General features: G+C 59.2%; 1 protein-coding gene across 4 annotated transcripts; it reads right to left on the reverse strand.

The window, feature by feature from the left end:
* Positions 1–114: 114 nt before the first annotated feature.
* Positions 115–23,299, reverse strand: HNF1B (HNF1 homeobox B). Of its 4 annotated transcripts, none has more exons than XM_065694351.1 (9): positions 22,795–23,295; positions 17,908–18,107; positions 16,449–16,713; positions 15,702–15,946; positions 8,160–8,323; positions 5,453–5,585; positions 5,167–5,358; positions 4,384–4,502; positions 115–1,705 (listed from the first exon to the last, which is right to left on the reverse strand). In XM_065694351.1, the coding sequence occupies exons 1-9, from the start codon at positions 23,130–23,132 to the stop codon at positions 1,685–1,687; spliced, it is 1,677 nt and encodes a 558-aa protein (XP_065550423.1). In that variant the 5' UTR covers positions 23,133–23,295; the 3' UTR covers positions 115–1,684. The 4 variants fall into 4 exon arrangements, with proteins under 4 accessions (XP_065550423.1, XP_065550424.1, XP_065550425.1 ...); XM_065694352.1 differs by having other exon boundaries at positions 16,449–16,635; positions 22,795–23,293; XM_065694353.1 differs by lacking the exon at positions 22,795–23,295 and adding an exon at positions 19,415–20,363.
* Between the last annotated feature and the right edge of the window lie 3,257 nt (positions 23,300–26,556).

The following is a 26,556-nucleotide window of genomic DNA, read 5'->3' on the forward strand; positions in this document are numbered from 1 at the left end:
CATTGCAAGGGACAGCAGAAGGGACATGTCCCTGCCACGAGCCTGCATCCCTCCTCCTGCCAAGCCACAGCAGGTGATGGCTGTGGAATTTACACACCACACAGCAGCAGTGAGTCAGAAGAAATGGTGTTTAATTATGGTATACATTAAATTAAATGTCATTCCGAGTATTGGTCTCCAATTCATGACGACGTATTTACAGCAGGGCAACTCCTATCAGTCCCAGCAAGAGTCAGAGTCCCACTGCACTCAACATTGTACAAACACAGAGCAAAAGAGCTTTTCTTGCCCCAAAGAAAGCATCCAGTGTATTTCCTTTTAGCAGTGGTCATCCATCCATGGGCACCTCTCGAGACCACTCTCAGTAGTTGGCACATGCTCAAGAGTTAACAAAAGGTTTGTAAAACTGGGGAGCGTTCGATCCATTCACAAGGGGGAGCAGGGATGGAGGAGTTTGGGTCTCGCAGGAGGGGAGATGGTGCCTTTTACAGCTACTGCAGCACTGTGTTTATTGATAAGAATGGACCAACAAGGCTCATCATCAAGCTGCTAATGGTGGAAAAAGAGCCACCTGTACTGGCCATTACTGGGCAGGAACTGGGCACCTTCTGCACCCCAAGAAGGAGAGAAAAGGAGTCTCTGAACTGCACTTGAGGAAGACCCCACCAGAATTCCTTGCAGTCCCATTCACCTCTGTAGCAGCAAATGCTACAGGCTCACCTGAAAGCTGCCGATGCTGAACACTTCCCAATGGCCTGACGTGCTGACCAGGCTGCTGAGCACTTCCGCACCCCATCATTGACCTCAGAGCCCCCAAAGGCAGGAGAGTCCCTTGAGATCTCCACAGTGGCAGCTTTCCCCCTGCAGATGGCCCAGGTCCTGCTTGGGGCTCCGCTTATCTCGCCCTCTTTCCTTCACATGGGATGTCACCATGCAGAGGACACACATCTGCCTGTCCTCCCACAGAGACCAGTGTGGCCTTTGAATTAACTCATTTAAAGGAAGAAGAGAAATACAACACCAAAACTATCCTCGGCTCTGACCTTTACAAAAAAAACCCAACAAAAAAAAAAGGAGAAAGAGAAGAGGTTTGGGAACAATATATACAGATGGCAGAATTGCACTTAATTACAGTAGTTTACATCCATTGGGCAAAATTTACTTCTTCTTATATAAATCTCTATGTATAGGAGCTGGGAAGGGTGAGGACGGAGCAGACTGTACCTCTATTTACAGTTCAATTGGCTCAGTTCAACAGCACATGCAATTCCTCCTTCCAAACGCCAAGTAACAGACCCAAGTCCCTCTCAGTCCGTCGGGAGGAGGAGTATAACTTAAATATTATCCATCTTCCCCTTCTGCCAGTTCCCAGCACAGCTTGTTCCAGTTCCTCGGGAGAGCCAGCGGCCTCGGGGAAGGCAAATACTTCAGGAAGAAATCCCCAAGACACAGCTTGGAAATACTGCACGGAGAGAAGGAGAGGTCCCGGGTGGGCACCCGTGAATCCGGGCCCGTTCCCATGGGGAATCTCGAGCCTCCGGCTCCTTTCCGGGTTGATGGGCTCCTCGCTGCGGCGCTGGGCTTTGCTCTGGCGACTCCCCGGGCTCGGCACACGGGTCACCTCCGGGATGTTGTGGAAAATAAGATCCCGTTGCTATGTGCGGAAGCAGCGAGGTGTGCAGCATCACCAGGCTTGCAGGGGACACTGCGGAGGAGAGAGCAGCGCAGTGAGCGGCAGGCGGGAGGGGAAAGCATGGCAAAACAGGTGGAGGGATCACCTCCTGCATCAGCCCCGGACCTCAGCGGTGCCACATGAGTTCTGCTTGGCCCCGAGTGGGAGCATGCTTTCTAAGCCAGGTATTGCCACCCTCTCCCCAAAATAGCAACAGAATCATAGCATCCCAGCCTGGTTTAGGTTGAAGGGACCTTAAAGCTCATCCAGCTCCAACCCCTGCCATGGGCAGGGACCCCTTCCACTGGAGCAGCTTGCTCCAAACCCCTGTGTCCAACCTGGCCTTGGGCACTGCCAGGCATGGGGCAGCCACAGCTTCTCTGGGCACCCTGTGCCAGCGCCTCTGCACCCTCACAGGGAAGAGCTTCTTAAGATCCCATCTCCATCTCCTTTAACCTTTCTGGCAGGTTAAAGCCATTACACTAGATGGGGAAGGATCTGATCCACCACCGCATCCATCCCGCAGCAGCAGCCCCTTCTCCATCCTGCAAGCTGGGTTCCCCACCCGGGGTCCCCCCCAGTGCCCGCTGTGGGGCCGGGAGTGACCTTGTGGGCTGGATGTCACAGCAAACACGGGAAGGTGGAGATAAGGAGACGCCAGGAGCCTCCCACGACATGTCATTAGGGCCGGGCCGCGGCTGTCGGGTATTTGCTAACACCATAAAAATGGTGGCTTGGCCTCAAGCGTTGTCAAAGGAACCGGGAGGTATTTGCCCCTTCCAGGTCTAAATAACAACATCTGATAAGTGAACCGCGGCATTGGGCTGAGAGGGGAGAGCTGGGGGGGCAACTCCAACCTCCATCTCCACGAGCAGGACCGGGAGCATCCTGGCTCCATCCAACATGGAGCTTATGGGGTGTGGAATTGCCACCAGGGAATGCTGGAGGCTTTGCTTTGTGTGGGGAAAGCCTCTCCTCTTGCAAATAGGGGGTTGCTCAAGGAGCAGCAGCACAAGCCTCCAGATTGGGGTTTTATGTGGGCTGTGCACCCTCTGGGTTTATCCATGTGCTCCCCAGCAAACTGCACTGGGCATCCAAGTGACCTTCCCATCCTTTCTGCCCACCTCGGAAGCATCCCATTGCTGACAGGTATCCTCGTGCCTGCCTTTTGCCTAGGCAAAGCATGGAGGAGCAAAGGGATGGCTTCTGTTAGCCCCAGGGACAGAAACCCAAATCACCAAAGGTATTTAGGCATTCGAGCCATCTGGGGGGGCTGAGCAGCACTTATGGGTCCCCGGGCTCCCTCTTAGCACTTCATTCACCTCTCGCTAATGAAATCCCTGAGAAAAAGAATCAATACTCAAAGATGAATTTCTCCAGCTTTAGCTTGAATGGTTGGTAGGAAAAGAGACCCCAGGGGCTATGGGGGAACAAGAGCCTGATCCTGCCCCTGGTGCTTGCAGTGCTTGTTCACCATGTATAAGCGGGCTAACGGGGTGGGTGCACCCATTTGCTGTAGAATGGACCCATGGGGACCATTCTACAGCAAATACTTGGGGACCTGACCCCATCTCCCCCCTCCTGAGCCATGGGACCTCCTCCTGCTCTAACCAAAGTGATGGGGGGCCTCAGTGCAGCAGCGGGGATGGCCGGGTGCTATCTCCCTGCCAGGCACATTTCCTGTGTGCCCAGGGCTCCGTGCGGCCAGTGCAGCATCAAAGGCAGCCCCCGTGGTGGGGGAGCTCAGTTAATCAGGGGCAGTTCGGGCTGGGTGAGCACCAGATGGGCTGATAAAGCAGCACGGAGGAAATGGTGCTCCCGAGGCCTGACCGCCTCCTGCGCACCCATGGTCACCCCGCAGCACTACAAAGCACCGGAGCCCGACCCCAGCCGGGGGCAATGGTGTTCATCACCTTCCCCAGCACCCCCGCTCCCAACCTGCCACCCCAGCCCCATCCTTCACCCCTGCACCATCCATCCCCGGCGCTGTCTCGCAGCAATGCCATGGTGTATTTACTCTGTGGTCATTGCAGGCATTTTTTCCCTCTCCCCTTGTCAAACCTCCGTAAGGAAGTTTATCTGGATGCAAGTTCAAGGCTCTCTCTTATTTATCTAGCGATCAATAAGGGCCACATATTTCCCACAGTCCCCAGAGATGGCTTTCAGAAAGGGACCATTGTCTGAGCAAGGCCTCACACACCTGACACGAACCAGGATAAGTCCAGCCTTACACCTGCGCTGCCACTGGGATGATGATAAAGGTTTATGGGAAGTAGGGGTGCATCGGAGCCTGGCTCTTCCACTCCACTGCAATCAGGGTTGATTCACCCTGGCCACCAAGGCAGCAAAACCTGCTTGGTCCTCACCTTCTCAGCCCAGTTTGTACCCCAGTAGGATGCTCCTACTCTGATGAGGCTGCCCCAGGGATGAGCATGGCCTGGCTGGTACCACCAGACAAGTCCGCATCATCCAGCACAGTTGGTCCATCACCCAAATCCCCATCACCCAAATCCCCATCACCCAAATCCCCATCACCCCATCCGCAAGTAGGGTTTTGGAGCCTGTGAAGGGGCTGGGATGGGGTTCTCAGTGCCGGAGGTCTCAGCCTCAGCTACACCCTGCTCCAGCCCCAATTCCAGGGGAGAAACATCCCTGCTCCACCTCTGCACACCCACCCTGTGCACCCTCAGGTCCCTCTGCAGGGCCATTACCTGCTTACTGGAAGACATATTGGTGAGTGTGCTGATGCTGCTGGTATCCGTCACCACCATCGCTGAGGGGAAGCGGGAAGTGTGGGAATACTGGGGAGGCTCCTGTTTGTGTGTATACACTGCGGAGAGGAGGGAGACAAGCAGCCGTCATGGAAAAGGGCAGAGCAGCCGAGTGCTGCGTTACAGCAGGTCACAGGGATGCTGCATGGTGATGAGCGTCGTGGAGACACGGATGAGATACAACAAGGCATGGAAGGAAAGCAGCCTCTAAGCCACCTCTCTTCCCAGGTAGCAGCTCACCCTGAGTGGGGACTGAAGGGCTGTGGCTGGACCAGACACTGGAGATCCACAACCCCACTGAGCAGAGCCCCATGGGGGTGATGGATGAGCCCGAGGGGCAAAGCCAGATCCCTTCAGGGCACAGCAGGGAAGCGTTTGCTGCGCAGGGAGCACGGAGCCACCTCTTTGCCAAAGCAGGTGATTTAAGAACATGGAAGGGAAAATACATGGAAGTTTGTACAACATGCGGAAGGGGAGGTTGCATCCCACCCACAGGGCAGTAGCAGAGGGGTAGGGGAGATGTGGTACACCTGATGGCACAGCGGAAGGAGAGGATGGGGCGGGACGCAGCCATAGAGCAGCACCATGCATCCCACTCACACTGGTACCCGGAAGAGAGGCGGCAGCCAAAGGTGTGAGCAGGAGGAGAGCACAGCCTATTCTCCACCTGAGCTCATCCTCAGCGCCCTTCCCTTGGCAGGGACCACCCGGCCCCTTCCTTACTGTGCGAGTTCTGCAGCTGGGTCACAGTGGCCATGAAGGGCTGCTGGGACATGTGGCTGGGCGACTGCTGCATCAGCGGCTGCTGGTGCGGGCTGTGGAGCTGCTGCGAGAACTGGACGGGCTGCAGAGCTGCCAAGCTGCCGGCGACGCTGTTGATAACGGGAACGCTCTGCGCCTGCGAGGTGTTGAGACCTGGGAGAGAGCAGAACAGGGATGCTACAGCCACGGGGCAGGGGGTCCCCCTTCCCGCTGGGGGACAATGGGGTCCATGGAGAGGAGCACTTACTCTGTGCGATGGCCATGACTCCCGAGAGCGGTGCCATGATGAGGTTCTGGGACTGCTGCGGGTTGTGGTGCGACAAGCTGTGGATGTTGGTCAGGGTGCTCACCGGGGGCAGCCCGCCCCCCGAAACTGAGATCTGCCAAGGAGCCAGCAGGACACACGTCAGAGACACAGCTGAGGGCTGCTCCCATCCTCATCCCGCTTCGGTGCGGAGATGGGGGCGGATCTAAAGCCCCATCCAAGAGGCGAGCGGTGCCGTCTTGCTGCAGCACACAGCTCCCACCACCCCGGGGTACAGAACCCAGCCTTGATGTTAATAAATAGCAAGGCAGCAGCAGTGAAGGATTTCGCTGGCACCAGCTTCCAGCTCCAGCAGAGCATGGTGCCAGGACATGGCACATCCTAACCCTTTGCCATTTTGTCCCCCAAGCCCAAGCTCCAGCCCTCGGGGACAGCTGAGGACTCTCAACACTCATTAACCATCACGGTTATAGGGGAAAATGGGAAATACGAACTCAGGTAAAGAAAAAAGGCAGAAATCAGATAAAAAGGGCCCCGTGGTGATGAACTTAGTCCCCCCTTTTGGAGATGGGCAGGATACTGGGGAGATGAGGCAGGCGCGCTCAGCCAGAGCCACCTCATAGGATTTCAGGTCAGGGCTTAGGGATCAAACACCCAAGGGCCCTTGGAGCGTGCTGAGCAGAATGGAGCTGGTCCCCAGGGCAGACGGGAGGTTAAGAGCCTTATTTCTTTAACTGCTGCCCATTCCCCTAATCCCCCTCCTCAGCCCCCTTGCACTGAGCAGCGCCGCTCCCCATTCAGAGCCATCCCCGCGGCTCTCGGTGCCACACTTCTGGACGCGGTGTTTGTTGTGCCCATGTGAGCTGGCGATAGCCCCGCTGCCACTGAAACAAATCCATCAATAAATTCCAAGGCCTGGGAGTGACTCATATTTCCTGATCCGGTATTTTCCACTTTCAGAGTCTCTTCAAGGCCGGGTTACAACACACTCGGCTGCACAAGTCAAACAGCTCACGGGGAGCGCACGCTGCTCGCCCGCAGCCCAGCCTCCTCGCATGGGTGTTCAGATCCAAAGCACTGCACCCACGATCGCCTCGGGACATCACACCAGTGGAAAAGACCCTCCAGGCACTGAAGCACTGAGACCCTTTGCACCACCAGGACCAAGGGCAACGCTGGAGCCTGAACCACCAAAGCCTTGTGCAGCCTCAGTGACTCTCCTCCCTGATTGCCTTCAGAGGCAGCAACTTCCTGGCCAGCTCCGGGTTCCATGTGGGGTACCAGAGGCACACGTTTACCCCACTACAACCCACAGCCTACAGCATGTTCTATTAAATCACTTGCAAGCACCAGCTAGCCCTGCTTCAAGATCAGAGATAAGCTGGCAGAGCCGCACGCTGCCGAGGACCCGAGCGGTCCCTGACGGCGCTGTGCAGCGTCCATGAAGTGGGAATAACTCAGCAGGGCTCTTGCAGCCACACTCCAGTGCCCACCGCAGTGCTCAAGCTGCTCTTCCCGGTTTAACCCACTCCATTCCCATGCTGCCGTATCCCAGCCGCAGCCCTGGCACCCGGTGCCTGCCGCTGCCGCCTTTAGTCCTGACTCATTTTATGGCTTCAAGGCTCAGGGTTATAGGGCTCAACACACCCTTGAGGAGATATGGGTGCGCTTGGGGTGCAGGGAGAGCGTTGGGAGGGCTGGGATTGTGCTTGGGAATATCCCCCCTGCTCGGTGGGGATGCTTGGCTTTGCAGGGTCAGCATGTGGGGGGCCGCACAGAGACCCTCGCTAGCCGAAGAGCATAGAAGGAAAGGCAACATTGAATGGTGCCATAGCCGAGGGAGGGCCCTCACACAATGAGGGCCCCCCCCAGCCACCCAGCTTTGTAAGGAGACGGATGCGAAAGCCAAGCCTTTGAAAATGGAAGTGAAAACCCCGGAGGAGCGGGCTTGGCCCTGCCACACAGAGCCATGTTTGACTTTCGCTTTCAGCAGGGAACAATCCTCCTCCCGGAAGAGCAGCGGCTCCCCGTGAACCTCCACCAGCCTGCGCCTGCATCTCCCATCCCATCTCATCCCATCCCATCCCATCCTGGCCCCCGGCATCTCCCCCTTGCCCCGCTCCATCACGCACTCCTCCAAAGGGCTTTGCACCAGCCCGGCACCCACGGAAAGGAGCAGCCCAAGTGCTTGGGCACTGAAGCCCAGCCCAACCCTACATTTACAACCACTTCTCTGCAATGGCATCTGCAGCTCTGCCCAGCAAAGCCCTTGCTAGAGCCTTGAGCACATGAGGAAGGCGATGGGGAGAAGCAGGAGCTCCAGCGCTGGAGCTGGGTTAGCGATTCCTCGGGATAAGAAGATCCCTGCTTGCCAGGAATGCCCTTCCCCAACAGAACTCCAGACTGGGGAGGGCTCAGGGACCAACAACTGAATGAGCGTTTTATGGACACCCCTGTCACCGGCAGCCGAAAACAAACAGCGATCCTCCCATCCGCCAGGCATGCGATCAATAAACCCCGGAGCGGGGCTCCTGCTCTACGGGAAGCATGGAAAACACACGCGCCCCACAATGCGCCATTGTTCGCTATGGGCCGCGTGTGAAAGCCGGGGGGGAAAGCGTGTTTGCTCTGCCCGCTGGGCCCTCTTATCTTATCGGCGCCGCCGCCACGCCAGCCCAGGTGTACTCACCATTTTACCGTCGGGAGAGAGCAAACCGTGGCCCGGGTCCAGGCCGGCTGGGGAGACCTGCGGCAGCACGGCCTGGCTCGTGGGGACCATGGCACCGCTGCCGTGGTGGCTGATGGTGCCGGAGGATGCTGCCTCGCCGCTCGCCGCCTGGCTGTACCGGACCCCTGCAAAACACCGCGTCAGGAGCGGGGTCACCCCATGGGCTGCACAGGTGGGGCAATGCCTTGTGCCTGTGAAGGGGAATGGCTCCACCGCTCCCTTGGCTCCTTTGGCACAGGGATGCGAATGGATGCGCAAGCTCCTAAATGGCACCTTCGAATGACAAATGGAAGGGATCGCGTGGAGCAATGTGCCTGCTCCTCCTTCGGGTGCTGCTTCCCAGCTTCTTCCCACCCCATCTTCTGAAATGATAGCGGGAAGTTTATGGAGAGGGATGCTGAGCGCCCAACCCAGGCTGCCCATGGGTATCAGTGCCTCAGAAAGGGAGCACAACGTAGGCCAGCAGCCTGGACACCCTTCTGCATCCCTCGTGCTTTAGTTTGCATCCATCATGCCCATTCCTGCCATGTCCCCCAGCTCTCGGACACCAGCCTGGGGGCCCTGAGCTGCAGGGACCAGCTCTGCATCCTCCAGCTCTTCCCTCCCAGCTCCACACAGCCCATGGCCACCCCAGCTCTGAGCAGCAAGGCTCTCACTTCTTCCCCAGGCCCTTCCACATCCGATTTCCCTCTTGACAAGTGTATGATTAACAGACTGCTGCAGGAGCACAGCGGGACCAGACACACACAACCCTCCAAACCAGACCTCAGCCCACCGCCACCAGGAGGGAAATCTGGCTCGAGCACAGCTCTTCTATATAAATCTATTTAATTTGGCTAAGCCCCCCCGTGCTGATAAGCGGATCATCAGCCATGTGTCATGGAAAGGCATCCACAGATCACAAATAATTAACCCAGGAAAACCCACGGGAAACAAAAGCGTCTTTTACGAGGCTGCCTTGACGGCTGCTGCGAAAAGCCATTTGTTATGGGTTCCCTGAACTGCCCTGGGATGGGAGCAGTGGATGGATGCAGGCATGGACAGCCCGGAGCTCTCCTGGGAAGGAAAACCACGGAGGCAAAGTCCACCTTCCCAACCGACACCAGCAACAGCATCGTCCACCCGTGAGCCCGGCCACTGCACAGGGGCTCCCAAAAATCACCATCGGATGGAATTGTGAAGCCTGTGGAGGTTTCTGGTGGCTTCCCGTCTGTTCCAGCACAGCACAGACAGCCCCAGGTAAAGGATTATCCTGCTGGGGTATTGGGATCGCCTCCTCCCAGCTGCCTGAAGGGAGGAGGTGATACAGGCTGGCTCAGCAAAGGATGCTCTAAGCGCGACACTAAATACCTCCGAATCAAGGGAAAGGAAACAAGCAATAAGTGGGGCCCAGGAGCTTTCCACGAGCTCCATAAACACCTACCAAAGGCAGGCAGCTCCCTGAGCCCTCCACCAAGAATCACAGCAAAGAGCCTCTTTAATCACCCTCGACCGTCCCCCATCAGCTGGTTAAACACGTCCCGCAGATAGGAATCTCCCGCGATGTCTGGCTCCTGATCCTTTCCCAGCAAACCCCTTTTATCCCTGATAATACAAGAATGTCCTCTGGCAGGTGGGTGTTTGCGGGCCCGAGTGGACGTCCCTGCCATGAGCAGGGTAAACATTACTCAACCGGGGCACTGTCACACGCATTCTTCCCGGCCTCGTGCAGTGTGCTCCAGCCGCTGCCGCCCCGAGATCCTGCGGCGCTGCTCAAACAATGGCAGGGAGATAAAGGAAAGCCCTTTCTTCTGAGCACGATCTTCAAGATAGACCAGGGGCGCAGGGAGCTCCCACTGGGGAGAAACCCAGGCTTTCTGCTCCATCCTCGCTCCAGTGCGCGTCCAGTAAACCCGAAAAGAGTCCTGATTCGACCCAAACTCGTGCCGTGGCCAACTGAGGGTGCTTCGTCGGGACCCCCGAAGCTGTCTTTAGAACGTAGGAGAAGCTAAAAGCTGATTTTCAAGCTTTCCCTGCCAATCCCAAGGACGAGACTTTTATTGTCTGAGGAACAATAAGCAATGCTGAGATTTCCTGATAGCCCGGTGACCGAGGTTTTGGGGCTCCTGATAAACCCACTGAAGACTCCAAGCCCTGATGAAGATTAACTCTGCTGAGGAGTGCGAGGCCAGGCTATGGGGCTAGGGGCAATGGTGCCACCATCCAGCCCCACTGAGGACCCTGCTCTCACCAAGCTTCTGCATCCCCAAAGCCCAGGAACCGCTTGCCATGATAAAAGCCTTCTGCCATTGCCACCTTGCAGAGCTTTAGGAAGCCATTGACTATCCTGGCTTGGGTTTTTCCCATTCCTAGGATGGGGTGGGCATTGCTGTCCATAGGCCCTCGGGATTGGGCTGGATTTGGGCAAACCAAATAATTCAGATTGGGAAACCAGCACGTTGCTGTTGCCATTGTCAGTGCTATAACTGAGCTCCCCGATAGTGGGGAGCTTCCATCCGAGCTCCCCATTCCCTGGGGACACTGCCCATTCCAGCCCAGCCTGGCCTAAGGCAGTGACCTGGGCATTAGCCACCTTCAAGCTTTCTCCCCTGAGTTTCTCCTCCCCAGCCCCCTTGCTGGCCCCATTTCCCTGCTTTTGGGCTCTATCTGTTCCAGCAGGACCCTGTTCTGCACAACCTCCCCTGGCAGCACAACCATGGGGAACCCCCCTGCCCCAGGATCCCAGCAGCCGGAGTGAATGCACAGGGATGGTTCTGGCTGTGTGCACCAGGACATGAAGGCTTCTTCCTGCAGCAAACAGGCGGCTTTGGGGTCCAGGGTTTATGAGCAGGGGCTCCGGCACTGTCAAAGCCCAACACGACCATTCTCCTGCCGCCTTCCTGCACCTCCACAGCTGGAAGCAGCTTCCATGCAGAGAGGTTTATTCCTCCTCGACCTCTACGGCAGCCCAAGAGAGGAGCCAGGATGGGGATCACCGGGAATGGGCCTGGCCATGGAGCCTGCCCTTGTTAAAGGCTTCTTTTTTTGGAGCTACAGCCATAACGTAAAAGTCTGTTTATGGGACCTGGCTATTGTGCAGCCCCTGAGCTGCACAGCCCATGAACTGTTTTACTGCTTACCCATGTTTCCAGCCATGGAGCCCGGCCCCCGTAGCCTTAACGCTGCATTCCAGCCAGCCAGGAATCAGGGGGTCCTGCCCCTATGGCTTTCTACAGCCAGCCCCAGCACCCCCCGGCTTCCAGGGATGCCACAACCATTCCCCTGATGAAGCTTTTGGGATGGGGTTGTGAAAGTAACATGGAAACCTCAACCGGGCATTCTGGTTTCGTCGCTGTTTTCATCCCAACTTGTGCCATTTTCTAGGCACACCCCAATCCTGTGTCTTTGGGAGGCAGAAGCAATGAAGCCTCTTGGTTCTCCTCTGCTTTTAAGTCCCATGGATATCATTAAACTGCACTTTAAAGAAGAAAAATCACTGCACTTCTAAACCATTCCCGTGCCACCGCCGTCGCACAGCACATCCCAGCCTCCTCCCGCAGCTCCTGCTGCACTTTTGCCCCAGAGCTTTGCAAACATCCTGGAAATCACCAGCGATGCCCAACCCCAAAACAGACCCGGCCACGCTGCACACCCAGACGTGGATAACTCAGGGGCAGGGATTCAGCCCGATCCACAGGGATGCAGCCAGCACGATCGGGAGCCCGGCAGCGGGGTGGAAAAGGCAAAGAGTGACTTTAGGGGTCAAGCAGGACCCAGCAATGCTGCACCTATTGACAGTGTGGAAGCAGCCGGGTTGGTGATGGCACCTTTTCACCCTCCCAAAGCCAGCTCTGATTTTTGGGCTGCCACTCAAGTTGTCCCTAAAGTGTTAATCTTGCTACGTTACAGAGGTGCATAGTTTATATCCATTATAAACCTCTTTATGGGGACTGGACCCTCCCATTGCGCTGCTGTCATAAAGTCCTAATTACCCCCCATAAAACAGGGAAAAGCTCCTAACAGCGCCCTGTACCCACCGAGCCCCACAGTGCACCCAACAGTAAAACATTACAACCGCTGGCACCGGGTCCGCAATCAGAACCAGCACCTACCCCGGGTAACAACGTGTAGGATCCAGGTAGAAACCAAAGCACCTTTGGACCGAGGGTTTATTGATGGGCTCTTCTTTAAGGAAAGGTTAAAACCCTTAAAGTGGGTTTAGGAAGGATCTCAGGGGTGGTGCTGAGTTATCTTTATGTTTGTTATCTCCGTGGATAGAGATATCTAAAAATATACGAGTGATGTGAGTATATAGGTGTATAAGTAATAGAAGTATATAAGTAATACATGCTTCTTATCTCCATCTACAGAGATATCTAAAAACATCTAAGTATTGTGACTACATAGGTATAGAAGTAATAGAAGTATATAAGTAATCCATACATGCTTTTCATCTCCATCTACAGAGATATCTAAAAATATATAAGTAATGTACATTTATATATATATGGTTTTTATCTCCATCTATAGGAGTATCTAAAAATACATAAGTAATGTACATTAATATATAGAAATGTTTTCTTATCTCCCTCTGTAGGTATCTAAAAATATATAAGTAATGTACATTTATATATATGGGGTTTATCTCCATCTACAGAGATATCTAAAAATATGTAAGCAAGGTACATTCATACGTATGTTTGCTCTCCATCTATAGGGATAGCTAAAAATATAGAAGAACCGTACATTCATATATATAAATACATATATAAGTGCCTACTCTGATACTGCTCTACTACTCTGATATTTGCAGAGCAGGTACGGATGGATGCATGGATGGATGGATAGATGCATGGATGGATGGATAGATGCATGCATGGATGGATGGATAGATGCATGCATGGATGGATGGATGCAGGGACACCCCAACCACTGGGATGGGCTGGAGGTGATGCTGTGACCCCCGGCCATGGGGACAGGGCTCTGCGGGGTCCGCCGGGCGCCGCCATCCCTTTGTATGCAGGGGGAGGCGGGGGGCTGCGGGCGGGCGGTGCCTCCCCTAATCTCATCAATGCACTGATTGTCCTCAGGGCTCTTGAAGATAAAGATGGCATAAGCCAGAGTCTACGGCATGGCACCGAGATAAAGCCCCGAGTGACCTTCAAATCAAACAGCGAGCCAAGATCGCTGATAATAGCCTGCAGCAAGGGAAAAGTCCAGAGGCTGAGGGAAGCCTCCGAGATAGATCGGCTTTAAGCATTTACCTCCGAACAGTTAAAAACTACAGCTTGAGGCTTGACAGATGGGTCCTCAAGAAGAGGCCGGGAGGATGTTTGACTTTTACAGCCCTTATCCCTGCCTGGCTGTCATTACACCCTTTTGCAAGACCCCATTGATGTCCTGAGGAGCAGCCGAGCCCCCTTTGTCTGCGGGCACGGGAGCGATTGCGCAGCTGCCCCATGCCACCAGCCCCATCGTTTCCTGCTGGGGGATGTCCTGGGGGGGACAGGGCTGTGCAGGGCAGGACTCGGGCAGCATCCCTGCGCCGTCATTAAGCTGTTAAGGCATTGAGAGCCCCAGACGCCGCCGCAGCGGTGCAAGGGCAGTTCAAATCCCAGCATGGCCAGCCCGGGATGGGGTCAGCCAGGCAGCACTGCCCCGCATCCCATCGAGGCATCGCATCTTAAGCATGGTTTTGGAGCCGGTTTTGGGAGCTGCAAGCCGGCCGGACCCAGCTTGGTCCAGATGAGCCTGAATCAATCATGGCTGAGCTCCGTCCCAAACCAGTCCTAAAACCCCACCTCGAAGTGCCCATCTCCTCCTCCTCAGCAAGGCTGATGGATATGAACACCATCCACTAAGAAATTCCTGCAGCCAAGCCCTCCTGACCCCTCCAGAGGGGCCCTTCATGAACCATCACCGCAACCATCACTCCTGCCCTGCTCAAAAGCCCCTCCGAATGGGCTGTCATCGGCCCTATAGCCGGGACCGGCTCCTGCTGGCACTGCTCCGACTGGAAAATAAAGGTCGGGGCTTAAGGGCCCTCCAGCCCCAAGATAAATGCCCGCGGTTACAGTAATTGCCATCCCCTAATAGAAGCAAACAAAGGCTCTCGGGGGTGCTGCATGCGCGCTGGCAGGCCGGGGGCACATCAAAGGCACCGGGGTTCGTTCAAAGCCCGGTTTAATTGTCAATTAAGCATGCACAGGGATGAGCCATGACAATGCGGGGCTGCATGCTGGTGGGGCATTGTGGAGCCCCGCCGGCCGACACTGAAAACAGCTGATTCTGCTGACAATGTGCTTGTAGGGCACCTTGTAAGCAATCAGTCGGTGACAGGAGGGCAAACGTCCTCCCTGTCCCCACCATTGTATGGGGCATTCCTGGGGCAGGGTCACATCGTGGTCACCGCGGGCCGGCCCTAAGGGAGAGTGGTACCCGGGAGTGGGATGGATGCTGCCTGTCTCTCTGCGGGAGATCGGTTGGATGCTGCTGCATCCCCCCCGCCCCGGGTACCACTTTTGGGTTGCCCTCACTTGCTAACACCCAGGGGCTGGTGTCCATGGCCTGGCACCGTCCCCAGCTCAGCCTCCTCTCCATGAGCACCTTGCCCTTCCCGCAGGGACTCTCCGTGCACAGGTTTCATTTAATTTGCCTTTGTAACGAGCTGGGGGTGCCTAACGAGCCAGGCAGGGTCATTTCCAAGCGGTTTAACCTCCCTGGCCATGCCGTGCACATGGGGTGATTGGGATGCAGCCCCTCTGCTGACCCCCCATCACTGAGTGCCTGCTCCTGCACACCAGGACCCGGTGCACTGGCTGTGGAGGGCAGGAGGGGGACAATGGGGATTGTTCTCCCAACAATGCCTCTCTCCTCCCCGGCGGTGTTATCTCCTGCTTAGATCCCCCCGGAGCTTTCGGCAGGGCTGCTCTCCAAGCCGGCTCCTCACTGAGCACAACGGGGCTGGATTGTGATGGGGAGAGGTGGAGGTTGAGCCCTGCACCCCTTCATCTATCCATGAGCAGCTTCCTTCATCCACCTCCCTCAGCTCTGGCATGGGGATGGTGCAGCACCACGCACCCAGCCTGGGCTAGCTCCAGCCAGGGCACGCTGCTTCATCTTACAGGCTTTGTGGCATTGCCTGTGCACCCCTACCCTCAAAATCAGTGCTCACCAGTGGGCTGCATCCCAAGTCCCTAGCAGCGATGCATCAGGCACAGAGCAGCCCATCTCCCTGCCCCAGTGAGCCCACACAGGGCCGCCACTGAATTCAACCAACCAAGCAAATGCCAATTAATCCTAGACAGGATGGAAATCCAGCCCCAAAACATGGGGCCGTAACACTGCAGTGACACCACTTGCTCCTCTCAGCACCACCGTCACTTGAGGCTGCACCAGGGTATCCATCTTCAAGACTCTCCATGCAAGTCCTAAGGGCTCAGCACCCCTATCCCCAACAGAAACAGGACCCAGCACTGCATTTGCTCCAACACCACCACCCGAGCATCCTTGCTGAGGCCTTACCCGTCATTTTGCTGGGCGGCGAGGCGCTGGGCTGGTTGTGGTGCGGGGAGCCGTGGGACAGCAGCAGGTTCATGCTGTGCGGGGGGGGCTGGCCCGAGCTGTAGGCATCCATGGCCAGCTTCTGTCGGAAAGCCTCCTCCTTCCGCCGGTTGGCAAACCAGTTGTAGACCCGCACCTCTGTCACCAGGTTGGAGCCGAGCCCGTGCGCCTTGGAGGGGGACACCCCCCGCTGCAGACACTCGGCCCTGCGCATGCAAGGGGACACATTGGAACAAGGGTGCTGCTGGAGGGGGGCTCCCACAGCACCGACAGGCAGACTGGGGGGGGGGGGGGGGGGGGGGGGTTAAGCCCTTCCTATGAGCCTGTCTGCTCTTTCCAACTATATCCGTGCTGTAAAAGCAATCTCCCATCTTTCTGATATTGCTGTGATGCTTCAGCATCCCTCAGGCATCCCTGCAGCATCCCTCGGGCACCCCTGCAGCATCCCTTGGGCATCCCTCCAGCATCCTCCTGGCATCACTGCAGCATCCCCAGGGCATCAGCCAGCATCTCTAGGGCATCCCTGCAGCATCCCTACCCCAACACGGAGCTCACCAAGCCCCGAACATCACCTCTATGGGGAAAACAAGGCAGAAAGAGCCAGGAAGCTCAGCAAAGCCGTGCCATGAGCCAGCGGCTGGAAGCCTGGAATCGCATGGAGTTTCTGGGAGAAAGGCTGCGGGATGGGCAGTGTGGGGCAGCCTTTACCTGTTGCACTCTTCCACCAGCGCCTCGCGCTCCTCCTTGCTGGGGTTCTTTTGCCGGTCGTAGGCTTGGTACAAGATTTGCTGGGAGGCCGGCCCCCACTTGAACCGGTTGCGGCGCATCTTCTTGCTGGGGGTTTCGGAGCAGGCGTCGTCGAGCTGGGCAGCCCCCTGGTTCTGCTGATTGAACTCTGGAAAGAGAAACAGCAGCTGATCCTGACTGCTTTTGTCTGTCCTATTTCCACACCCCTGGACTGCCTGGTTGAACTCTGAAAGAGAAAGGAGCAGACGTGAGCTGGCCTGTGGCCGCCGCAGTGGTGCGTGTGTCCCCGTGTCCCCTCCTGCAGCACCCCGAACCCACGGCCCCAGCACGGCCACGTGCTCCCGACACCCACCCCAAGGAAAGGACCCGCTTTGCGCCCTGCCAGGGTGGCTATTGCCACCGCTGCGGGATGGGGGTCAATGGGGAGGCACGTGCAGCACATGCATATTCATGGTAGGGCCCCCGCTGATGGTGAACGGGTTTGGGGGGGGATTTGTGCGAGCAAGGAGCCAGGCAGGGTGGCTGCAAAGGCCCCCCCCGGGATGGTGCCTTGCTCTGCTTGCACAGAGCCCCCATCCAGCTCCCACTCCCATCCCAATGCAGTGGGACACCAGCCCCATGCCCGGGGCAGCAGCGCTAGAGGTGACCTTCCCCAGCCGCCCGCCCTGGACCCGGCGCTTGTCACCGTGGCAGTAAAGGGAGATTAATGGGAGGGTTTTATTATTGCCAGTTTTGCAGGGGAATTCTCCCTCTTTTTTAATGGCTTTTCCCCCTGTGCCAAGGGGGGGAAGCGCAGGGCAAGGCTGGCGCAGGCTCTGCTTGCTCGAATGCTTCAAGGTGTGTTTTCAAAGCAATGGTGCTAAACCCTTCTCTGCGCTTCCGTCCGACGGAGATCGCATCCTTTCGGAGGAGGGAGGCAGTGCCAGTGCCCGGAACTGCAGCTCAGTCAAAACCGGGGCTGCTTTGGCCCGTACAAGAGAGGTGCAGAGTAGCCTGTGCACTTGGTCCGTGCCACAAAGAGGAGCCATTCACAGGCTTTTGCTCTTTTCTCTCTCTTTACTTCTTTTGCAAGTAGTTGCAGAAAATGAGGAGTCTCAGGGAATGGAAGGGAAAAGGGGGCAGAGGTGGGAAAGGCACCGAATTGTGTGTAATCATTCACTGCCTTCCCGGCTCTAACAAATATGCAGAAACCCAGACTGCGTTACTGGGATCAGGAGGGGCTTTTGAGCAGTTTTCCTATGCCTTAAATTCATTTTACTTGCAAAGCTATTTTGGGAAGGATGCTGTGCAGCCTGGGTCAGGCACGCAAGCAGGCAAGGAGCCGCTCCTTGCCCATGGCTGCACCCATAGGCAGGACCGGGATGCGGGACCCCCTTATCCCTGTTATCCCTGGATGGCGAGCGCTGGCGCGGGTACTTACGCCGGAGGATCTCCCGCTGCTTGCGGACGTACCACGTGTAGAGAGCGGCTCTCTTCTGCGTCTTCATGGGGGTGCCCTTGTTGAGGTGCTGGGAGAGGTGGGACTGGTTGAGGCCGGTGACGTCCACCACCTCCCGCTGCGGGATGTTGTGCTGCTGCATGTAGCCCTTGATCATCTTCGCCGCCCGCCACGGGTCCTCGCTGCGGGGAGGGAGAACAAGGGTTAAGCAGCCCTGATGGGGGAAAAGCTCCCGGTGTTCGCTTCCTCCACAATAGAAACCCATTATTATTATTACTATTATCATTATTATCATTATTACTATTATTATTGCGGTGGTCGTTGTTATTATCATTATTCCTAAACCTGTTTCAGAAGGGCACAAGACCCCTGGGGCATTTGCCTTTCCCCGACAGCCATCCCGGAGCCCCAAAACCAGCCCGACCCTACCCCAAGAAGGCAGGAGCTGGTGGGACAGGGGATCATGGGGTGCCAAGGCCACGCCGGGGATGCCCACCAGGCTGCTCACCCAAGGAGGGAGAATAAAGGGGATCCCTGGGGATCATCAAGGTCACATTAACACCCAGATCCTTCGAGGAGAAAGGCAGCCCATCCAGTAACCTCTGCCGTTAGCGCATTCACTCCAATTCCTCCCTTTGAGGAGACGCACGCCCGGGGGAACACACAAATACGGGCACGGATTTGGGACACCCGCACTGGGAATCTCTCTGAGGAAAGGGAAACCTCCCATGCGGAGCTGCTGGGATGGTTTTCCTGCGCCGGCTGCGGTACCCGCACTCTGCCCCCTGCCCTTGGGCTTGCTGACGGCTACCGAGGACCCCGCACGGCCACCAAACCCCATTCACTGTGCTTGCTGCTTCGTTCCCCCCTCCATTCCCACAGGGATGAATACCTAAAACTCAATAGTCATTGCAAAGAGACCCTGATTCCATGCTCCCGCAACAGCGCACGGAGGCCATGAGCAAGAGGCGGAGAAGTGAAGGTCAAAGCAGGCACACGAACCCAAGCAAGGCCCGGAATGGAAAACCAAACCCAAACCCCTCAATAGAGTTAAGTCATTCCTGACTATTTTTAAACACTCGAATTCCATTCCTGCAGGATTCAGGTGGAAAATGGCTCTTTCCTAAACCCGCGTTACTTTGGTGTCCTCGGAGGAGCTGCCACTAACCGGGAATTAAGGAACAAACACAACTACAGCCACAAATCAAACGCCGTCTGCCTTCCTTAGCCCTAAGGAACGCACAACGCGACGGCAGAGGAACGGACCGGCACCTCCTCTGTACCCCAGAGCCCCGGCTTTATTCCGCACTAGAAGGAAGTGCTTTAACACCGACAAACCCAGTGCGGAGCCCGAGCCTGGTCACAGTCCTGCCCTCAAATAATGCTGCACTTGGAGCAACCGCCCGGCTGCTTTCCCAGCTCATTCCTTGTTTTGGATCCTTCAACTTGTCAAGGAGGAGAAAAACAACCCAAGAAATGGATTCCTTACTGTTGGTCCTGAATGCAGCGCGGAAACAAAGCTGGTTGGATCCAAAGCAAAAGCACCCGGCCACAGCCAGCGTGCTGACGGGGGCAGCGGCTTTGTCCCAGTCGGGAAGGACAGCACGGAGCCTTCCTAGGGACATCATCCCTGTGCCCCATCCTGCATCCTCCGGGCAGGAGGACCCCACTGTGTACACGGTGACGGTCACACGGAGCTGGATGCGGACACGGGCACACAGTTCTCCCAATAGCCGGGATGCTGGGCTGGGATGAGCGCGGTGCAAACAGCAAAGCCTGCTCCTGTCCCGAACCCACCGCGGTTTTGGGGCTCTCGGGTCCTTGTGCTGCCCCAGGAGAAGGTGGGAGCCAACAAGAAGGGAGCAAAGAACAGGTCCTTGTACCGCAGCGCTCCTTCCCAATGGAGCCAGGCAGAGCCCGCGCCCGCCCTGCCCAAGCCAAGGGGCTCACAGGGACTTTTGCCACCAGCCCTGCGTGTCACCCAACTGATCCTCCTAATTGCTGATTAATAATAAGCTAATGGAACAGAGCTCATTATCCTTTCTAATAGCTGTTTGGTTCACAAATATACCAAGGGCATCGCTTGCCCAGCGTTAAGGGAGAGCCAGCGCCAGGGCTCACAATTCAGGCTGCTTTCAGAGCAACCGCGATGTCCGAATTTCCATGGAATTTGGCAGCATTTTGGCTGGGAAAAAACAGGTGAGAATTAGGGGAAAAAATCCCTGCTTTTCCCTGCATTTCGTTATTTTCAGGAAGGTTTCACCCCCTTTCACACTTCCACTTTCAAAACAATTCCTCGGCCCTTCCTTTCCGAGCAGGGCTTTCTCTTTACGAATCAACTTGACCGCGTTCGAAAGGGTTAAACAACCTGAAACCAAACCCAAACATTTTGTTTCATGTTAAACAAAATGTTTGGACTTGACCCAAAATGAAACGTTTCAGTGTTTGTTTCACCTTCTGCCACCCCCACCCCCCCTTTCTTTTCTGGTTAACCTAAAAAACAAGAGAGGGAAAAGCTTTTGCTCCAACGCGAGCCCTTCTCCTTTCTGTTCTGTCACCAAAATGAAACAAAACCGCGTTAATTCCGCGATCTTCTTTACGTGCAAAATAACCCCCCCGAGCCAGGAGCGCTTTCTGACACCGGGAAACCAGCTCACGGCCCTCGCCGCAAGGTTCCTCACCACCAAAACCGAGGAAAAGGGGGTTTTGCGCAGACAAAGTTAACCCCCAGGAAGCCCGGCCGCCGACACTGACCAAGAAAGGGCCGTTTTCCATCCCAGCTCCATAGGGAGCCTCTTGTCCCTCTCCCCAGGGACACCCGGACCCGCTCACCCCCTTTGTCAGCCTTGCAAGCAGGTAAAACCGTTCCCTATCCTTGGGAGAAATACGCCAGGAATTTGCACACATGGATTACGGACCCGGCCCCCCAGAAATCACCGCCCGAATCTCATCTCCCCTGCGCAGGGGGAGCCGGCGCAGGGACATGCGCTGCGCCCACCCCTCCCGGTGCATATCGGGGTGGCTTTGGGGCATCTCCAGCCGGGTCCCCAAAGGTGCGTGGCTGTCCCAAGGAGCCCATGCCCATGGGATCTGCTGGGAGCTCCGGAAGCTGGGATTGGGCAGGGGTACGGAGCCGTGGGGCGTCTCGCCCCGGCGCTGGGCTCTCCCCGCCGCCGGTACCAGGCTCTATGAGGAAGCACAGCACCAGTGTGGGACCGGCCCGCCCGCCCGTGGCACTCGCCCTCTGCCACCCTGATGCGGTTTAAGCCCAGCCCGTAGCACAGAAGCATCCCTTGAAGCCGTGCGGGGCTCCAAGGGAATGCGCTGCTTGCTGAGGGGCTGTGGCTGGGGTGAACCGCTCGGGACCACTGCACTGGGATGGGCAGCTCCAGCCCATGCCATGGCGAGCAGTGAAGCCCGCACCACATTCCCAAAGGAGCTGCGGGTTGAGCCCCCCAGGGATGGGGGAATAGCCCGAGAGGAGCCAGCCCTGGGGAGCGGGAGCAGAGGGGGGTTATTCCCCATGCGTAGCTGCAATAAATGGATCCCGACTCCCCCATCCAGCTCCCTCTCCAAGTACAAAGGCCTCTCTTAGAGCAAACACGAGCTCTTTGCAAAGGCTCCTCAGGGACATGTGCCTGCTCTTGTTTGCCCCAAAGGCAAACTTTGCACAGAACACCTGTGGGAGCACAGGGACCCTGCTCTGCACCCTACGGACACCCCGGGATGGATGCGGCCAGGAGCAAGTGGGGCTCTGGGGCCAGGCAGCAGCACGCAGAGGTGCAGGGCACGGGGCTGCGCAGGCCGGGTGGGATCCCGGGGGAAACGGCCTGCGGTGATTTCTCCCTCGCGCGGAGCCGGGTCCCAGCCGAGCCCTTTGGCTGGAGCGGGCGCCGCTGCCAAACCCTGCTCCCAAAAGGCACCGCCTGCCCCGGGGCACGGCCACGGCGGTGCCCCCATCAGTGCCGAGGCACCGGCGCCGTTGCGGGGCAAGAGCCGGGTCTGCCCCAGGCAATGTGGGCTGGGAGCGGGTGCAGGAGGCAGCGGGGGCTCAGCCCGGCCGCGGGGTCGATGCCCCGATACAGGCACAAAACCTCACAGCAAGGGGGGGACCCAAAGGTGCCGCGGGGGCACTCCGGGGCGCCCCGCGGGGCTCCCACCCGCCTACCCCGGCCCCGGCCGCGCTTCGGGACGGAGCCGACGCCGTCCGCGCCCCGACGGGCCCGGGGCAGACGCTGCCCGCAGAGCCCTGGGCCGCTCCGCCGAGCCCCGACGGCGGCTCCGCTCCCGGCGGTGCAGCACGGCCGGGACCGGAGCGGAGCAGCGTCGCCGGGCCGGGCAGGAGCGCAGCCCGCGGGGGTTTCCTCCTTCCGCCCTCCCGGGCCGCTTTACAACCTCGGCAATGAATAACCCGCGGCTGCTCTCGCCCTCATCGCGGCCCTTTGTGTATCTTCTGTTGATCATTTATAGAAATAAATTAATAGCTCCGCGCTCCACGTGTCGCAGTTTGTGTTTTCGGCTCCCGGCGCCGACAAACGGAGCCGGCGGCCGCTCCGACCCTCCACGGCCGCTGCGCCCGGGCTGGCAGCCCCCGACGGGGCGGGAGGACGCTGCCGGCGAGCCCCGGCCCCTCTCTCTGCCCGCTCCCCTCCACGCACAGCCCCGGCGCACCGGGACCCGCCACCGGGAGTGCCCACGGGGCGGGCGGGGAGCACCGGGACCCGTCCCCGGGTAGGGCGCAGCGGGCAAGGCGCACGGGGCACGACCCCCGGGGTTGGGGGGGGTTTGCCTGGAACCTGCGGGACCGAGCGGCTGCCAACGGAGCTTGAGTGCGCCCGGTCCCGTCCCGGGTGCGGTCCCCGCCGGTACCTGATCATCCTGTCCACCTCCGCCCGCTGCTCCACGGCCTCCTCCGTGTTGAGCGCCTGCAGCTCCCGCAGGATCTGCGGCGTGTCGAAGTCGTCGCCGTCCTCCGAGCCCTCATCGCCCGAGAGCTTGCCCTTGCCGTGCCCGTTGGCCAGCGGCACGAAGGCGGCCTTGCCGTCGGGCGGCCCGCCGGGGGACAGCGGCAGGCTCTCCAGCTTGACGCCGAAGCCGGCGGCGGGCACCATGTCCTCCAGGGCGCGGATCAGCCCTTCCTTGGTGGCCCCGGAGCTGAGCAGGGCGCCCAGCAGCTCCCGTTGCAGGGCGCTCAGCTGGGACACCATCCTCCCGGGCGCCGCTCGCCTCCCGCCTCCCTCCGCCGCTGCCGCTCCGCCCCGGCCGGCCGGGCTGCTGCGGGGCGCGGGCCGCCCTCTACCAAGCCATGACCGCCACCATTAGGCAATATACCCTATGCAAATCAGCGCCGGGAGGCCTCTCCTCCGGTCGCCGCCCGGGCCCCGCGCCCCCGCCCCGGCCCTTATCGCCCGCGCTGGGGCGGACTTTGCCCGCGGCCGACGGGAGGCCCCGGAGGAGCGGCGGGGGCGCAACGGGACGGGACCGGGAGCCCCAGCGCTGCGGCCCCGGCGGCCGTCGGGTGCGCGGCTGCGGGACCGCGGGACGGGGCTGGGCAAAGCCCGTCCGGCACCGCTCCTGCCCTCAGCCCGCGGCCCTTGAGCCGTGCCCTCGGGGCTGTGCCCTGCGCCGAAACGGGACCAAGCTGAGAAGCCCCGACCCAGGCCTCGCAGGGGGATCCAGCCCCGGCCCCCCCTCCAAGCAGGGCCAAGCCCTGGCGCAGAGCGGGTACCGGCCCCAGGGGAACGCCCGGTGCGGGTCTTGGCACCCACTGCAGCGCAGTTCTGGGCCAGGCTCAGCACGGGTTCACCGGGAGCCGGGTGTGCAGAGCGCAGAGGGACCCTCGGGAGGCCAGGGACAGGGGTGCGCAGGGGACACGGAGTCCCCGTTGAACCTTGGCAGGCACCAGGGGCGGGAGCAAGGAGCAGGCCGGGAGGTGGGCAGGAGGGATCCAAGCCAGGCCCTGGGATCTGAGCAAAACCCCCGTGACTGCGCCCAGTCCCGGAGATCAACACGCTCCCCTCCATCAAAGCCGGGACGGGCACAGGAGCCACCGGCACAAACAGAGCGCACGGAGGGACCTGCAGGGGAAGGCAGGGCCAGTGCCCGAAACCTCTGGTCATGACCCCTCCAGCCTCCCAAAGCGCTTTCGGTTTGCAGCCCGGTTCCCTGCTGCTTTTGGCTGGTACCTGCCCGTTCTCTTTAAACCCAGCACTTCCAGCCTGGACTGGGGCTTTCGCAGGGTATCTACAGCTGAACGCGCACTGCAGCGGGATGGAACCCAGTGAGGAGCAGCCCAGGGCAGGGATGGGGGCGTTGTCAAAGCCCCCTTCCCTTTGGGAGACAGGGCCACAGCCGATGGGAGGGCTGCGGGTCAAGGGCATCCCAAAGGGAGCGGGTTTGTGGATGAGCACGCGATGGCTGTGCAGGGTTTGATGGGCACACACAGGCTGAGCACAACCCGCAGAAGAGAGGACCGAACCCCCCCCAAAAACCTGCTGGACCCCAGCCTGGGCAAGCATCATTCCCAGCTCTGCTCCCACATGCCCAGGGCTGCGCTACCAGGGAGGTGCCCTCGTCCTTTACACCACAATGGGTCTCTGATCACCCCAAAGAGACCCCAAACCACTGCCCTCGGGGACAGGGGCCATACAGAGCCACCACCGCCCCCGAGCACCGACCCCCTGCCATCAGGCCTTGGGGTTACACCCTCTGTGCCCCCCCCCACTGCCCCATTCACGGCGCTGAGTGCCCAGACCCCCCCATCACGGCCTGTGCCTGCCCTCGGGTACCCCCCCCCGGCCTCCAGCCTGGGAACAGCCTGGCTCTTGCTCCGGGAAGATCCCGTCTCCCTTTCAAGTGGTCTGGTGAGCTTTGACTTGGTCTTTGCACAGGCTTCATGGCATCGCATGGTAATGATGTTCTGTCACGGTGGGTGACCCGGACCTTGCCCTGTTTCCACACATTCGGAGCCACCTGGCTAATGAAGTGGGTATCGTTTTCTGGTCCATCTCCCTCACCCCATTGCTCTTCCCCCTTCCTCCACACCCGGCTCCTCGCAGCGGTGTCAGAGCCTCGCTGGGACCGGCCCTTTCCCATCGCTGGCGGGCACAGCCCATTAACTCCGTGGGGCTGGGAGCACAGGGGTTCCCAGCCGGGGAGGGCACCAGCCCGAGCTATCAGCAGGAGGGGACGGTGCTGGGAGCACAGGCGAGGGCTTGGGAAGCTGAACGCGCTCTGCTCTGCCCCACAGGGCTCCAAACCCGGCCTGCAGCCAGCCCGCGGGCTCCTGAGGGTTTGGGTGCCTGGTGCTGGCCACCACCTCCCATGGCTGGAGGTGGCCTCGCCTCCCGCTCCCCATCGCTCGCAGCACCAGGGAGGCTCAATGGTACCAAACGGAACCCTTGGTGCCGGAAGGGACCTCCGGAGATCCCCCAGCCCCGCCGCTGCGCCGAAGCAGAGCCACCCAGACCAGGTCACACAGGAGCACATCCAAGTGGGTTTCAACACCTCCAGAGAAGCCCATCCCCTGCCGAGCACCACGAGGGGGTAACCATCGCACTGCAGCTGCCGCGGCCCAGCGCTCCCTCCCTGCAGCCGCAGCCGCCTCCACCACGCACGGAGCATCACTCGCACCAGGCGCGGGCGGCAGAGCCCACTCTGGGGCAGCGGGGAAGGGGGAGCCTCGGGGCACGGTGCCCACGGCATCGCCGCGGCCCCATCGCCGAGGCCGGGGCCTCAACCCGCGCCAGGGGGTTTCTGCCCTCGCGCCTCCTTCCTTCCCCTGAGCTCCATTTCCCGCCTGAGCGCGCAGAGCTCACCGGCCCTGACCCCGCGGGCGGCGGCGAGCGCGCTCCCACCGAGGCCGGGCCGTTGAAGCCCCTCGCTGGCATTCCCGGCCGCCGCGGCCCCCACTCGTGGGGCGGTTTTCGCATTCCCGGCTGCCCGCGCCTCCCCCGCCGGGGCTGACGTCATGTTTGGAAGCCTGCTCCCATCCCCACCTTTATTAAATATGACCCCGGGATGATCCCGCGCGGGGCGAAGGGAAGCTGCGGTTGCGGCAGGGATCAGACAGGAAAGGCAGAGCCGCCCGCCCCGCGCCCCGACCCTTTGCGCCCCGGGAGCCCCGGGGTTCGCAGCCCCCCGACGCTGCGGGGCCGACGGCACCCACCCCACTCTCGCTCCGGTTCGGGATGGAATTGCTCTCGCTCCCGGCCCAGGGATGGAGGCAGCCGTGGGTCTCGCCCCGCAGAGGTTTCGGGATGGGGGCCCCGTCGCAGGGGATTGGTGCCCGATGTTCTCACCCCCCTGGGCATCCGCCCAGCACAGAGACCCCATTGGCACCAAAGCCCCATCACCAGCGGCGCTGCACGACCTGCGCTGGGAAGGGACGCGCCTGAGGGCTCCCAGAGCAAGGCAGGGATGGGGGAAGGAGTCCTCGTCCACCACATGCCCCCGTCTCTGAGCACAGCCTCGGGCTGGGCTGCCCTGGGGGAAAGATGCTCCCGGGCTGCTCAGCACCGAGCGCTTCCCTGTGAGGGTGCTGAGGCGCTGGCACAGGGTGCCCAGAGAAGCTGTGGCTGCCCCATCCCTGGCAGTGCTCAAGGCCAGGTTGGACACAGGGGTTTGGAGCAA

The sequence above is a fragment of the Lathamus discolor genome, chromosome 14, assembly GCF_037157495.1.
Source record: "Lathamus discolor isolate bLatDis1 chromosome 14, bLatDis1.hap1, whole genome shotgun sequence".
NCBI lineage: Eukaryota > Metazoa > Chordata > Aves > Psittaciformes > Psittacidae > Lathamus > Lathamus discolor.

Excerpts from the sequence above, each read along its gene's own strand:
- HNF1B (XM_065694351.1), bottom strand. The coding sequence starts at position 23,132 with ATGGTGTCCCAGCTGAGCGCCCTGCAACGGGAGCTGCTGGGCGCCCTG. Across the intron at positions 16,714-17,907 it reads GCAGCGGGAGATCCTCCGGC|AGTTCAACCAGGCAGTCCAG; the intron begins GTAAGTACCCGC and ends TTTCTCTTTCAG. Across the intron at positions 1,706-4,383 it reads ATATGTCTTCCAGTAAGCAG|TGTCCCCTGCAAGCCTGGTG; the intron begins GTAATGGCCCTG and ends TCTCCTCCGCAG.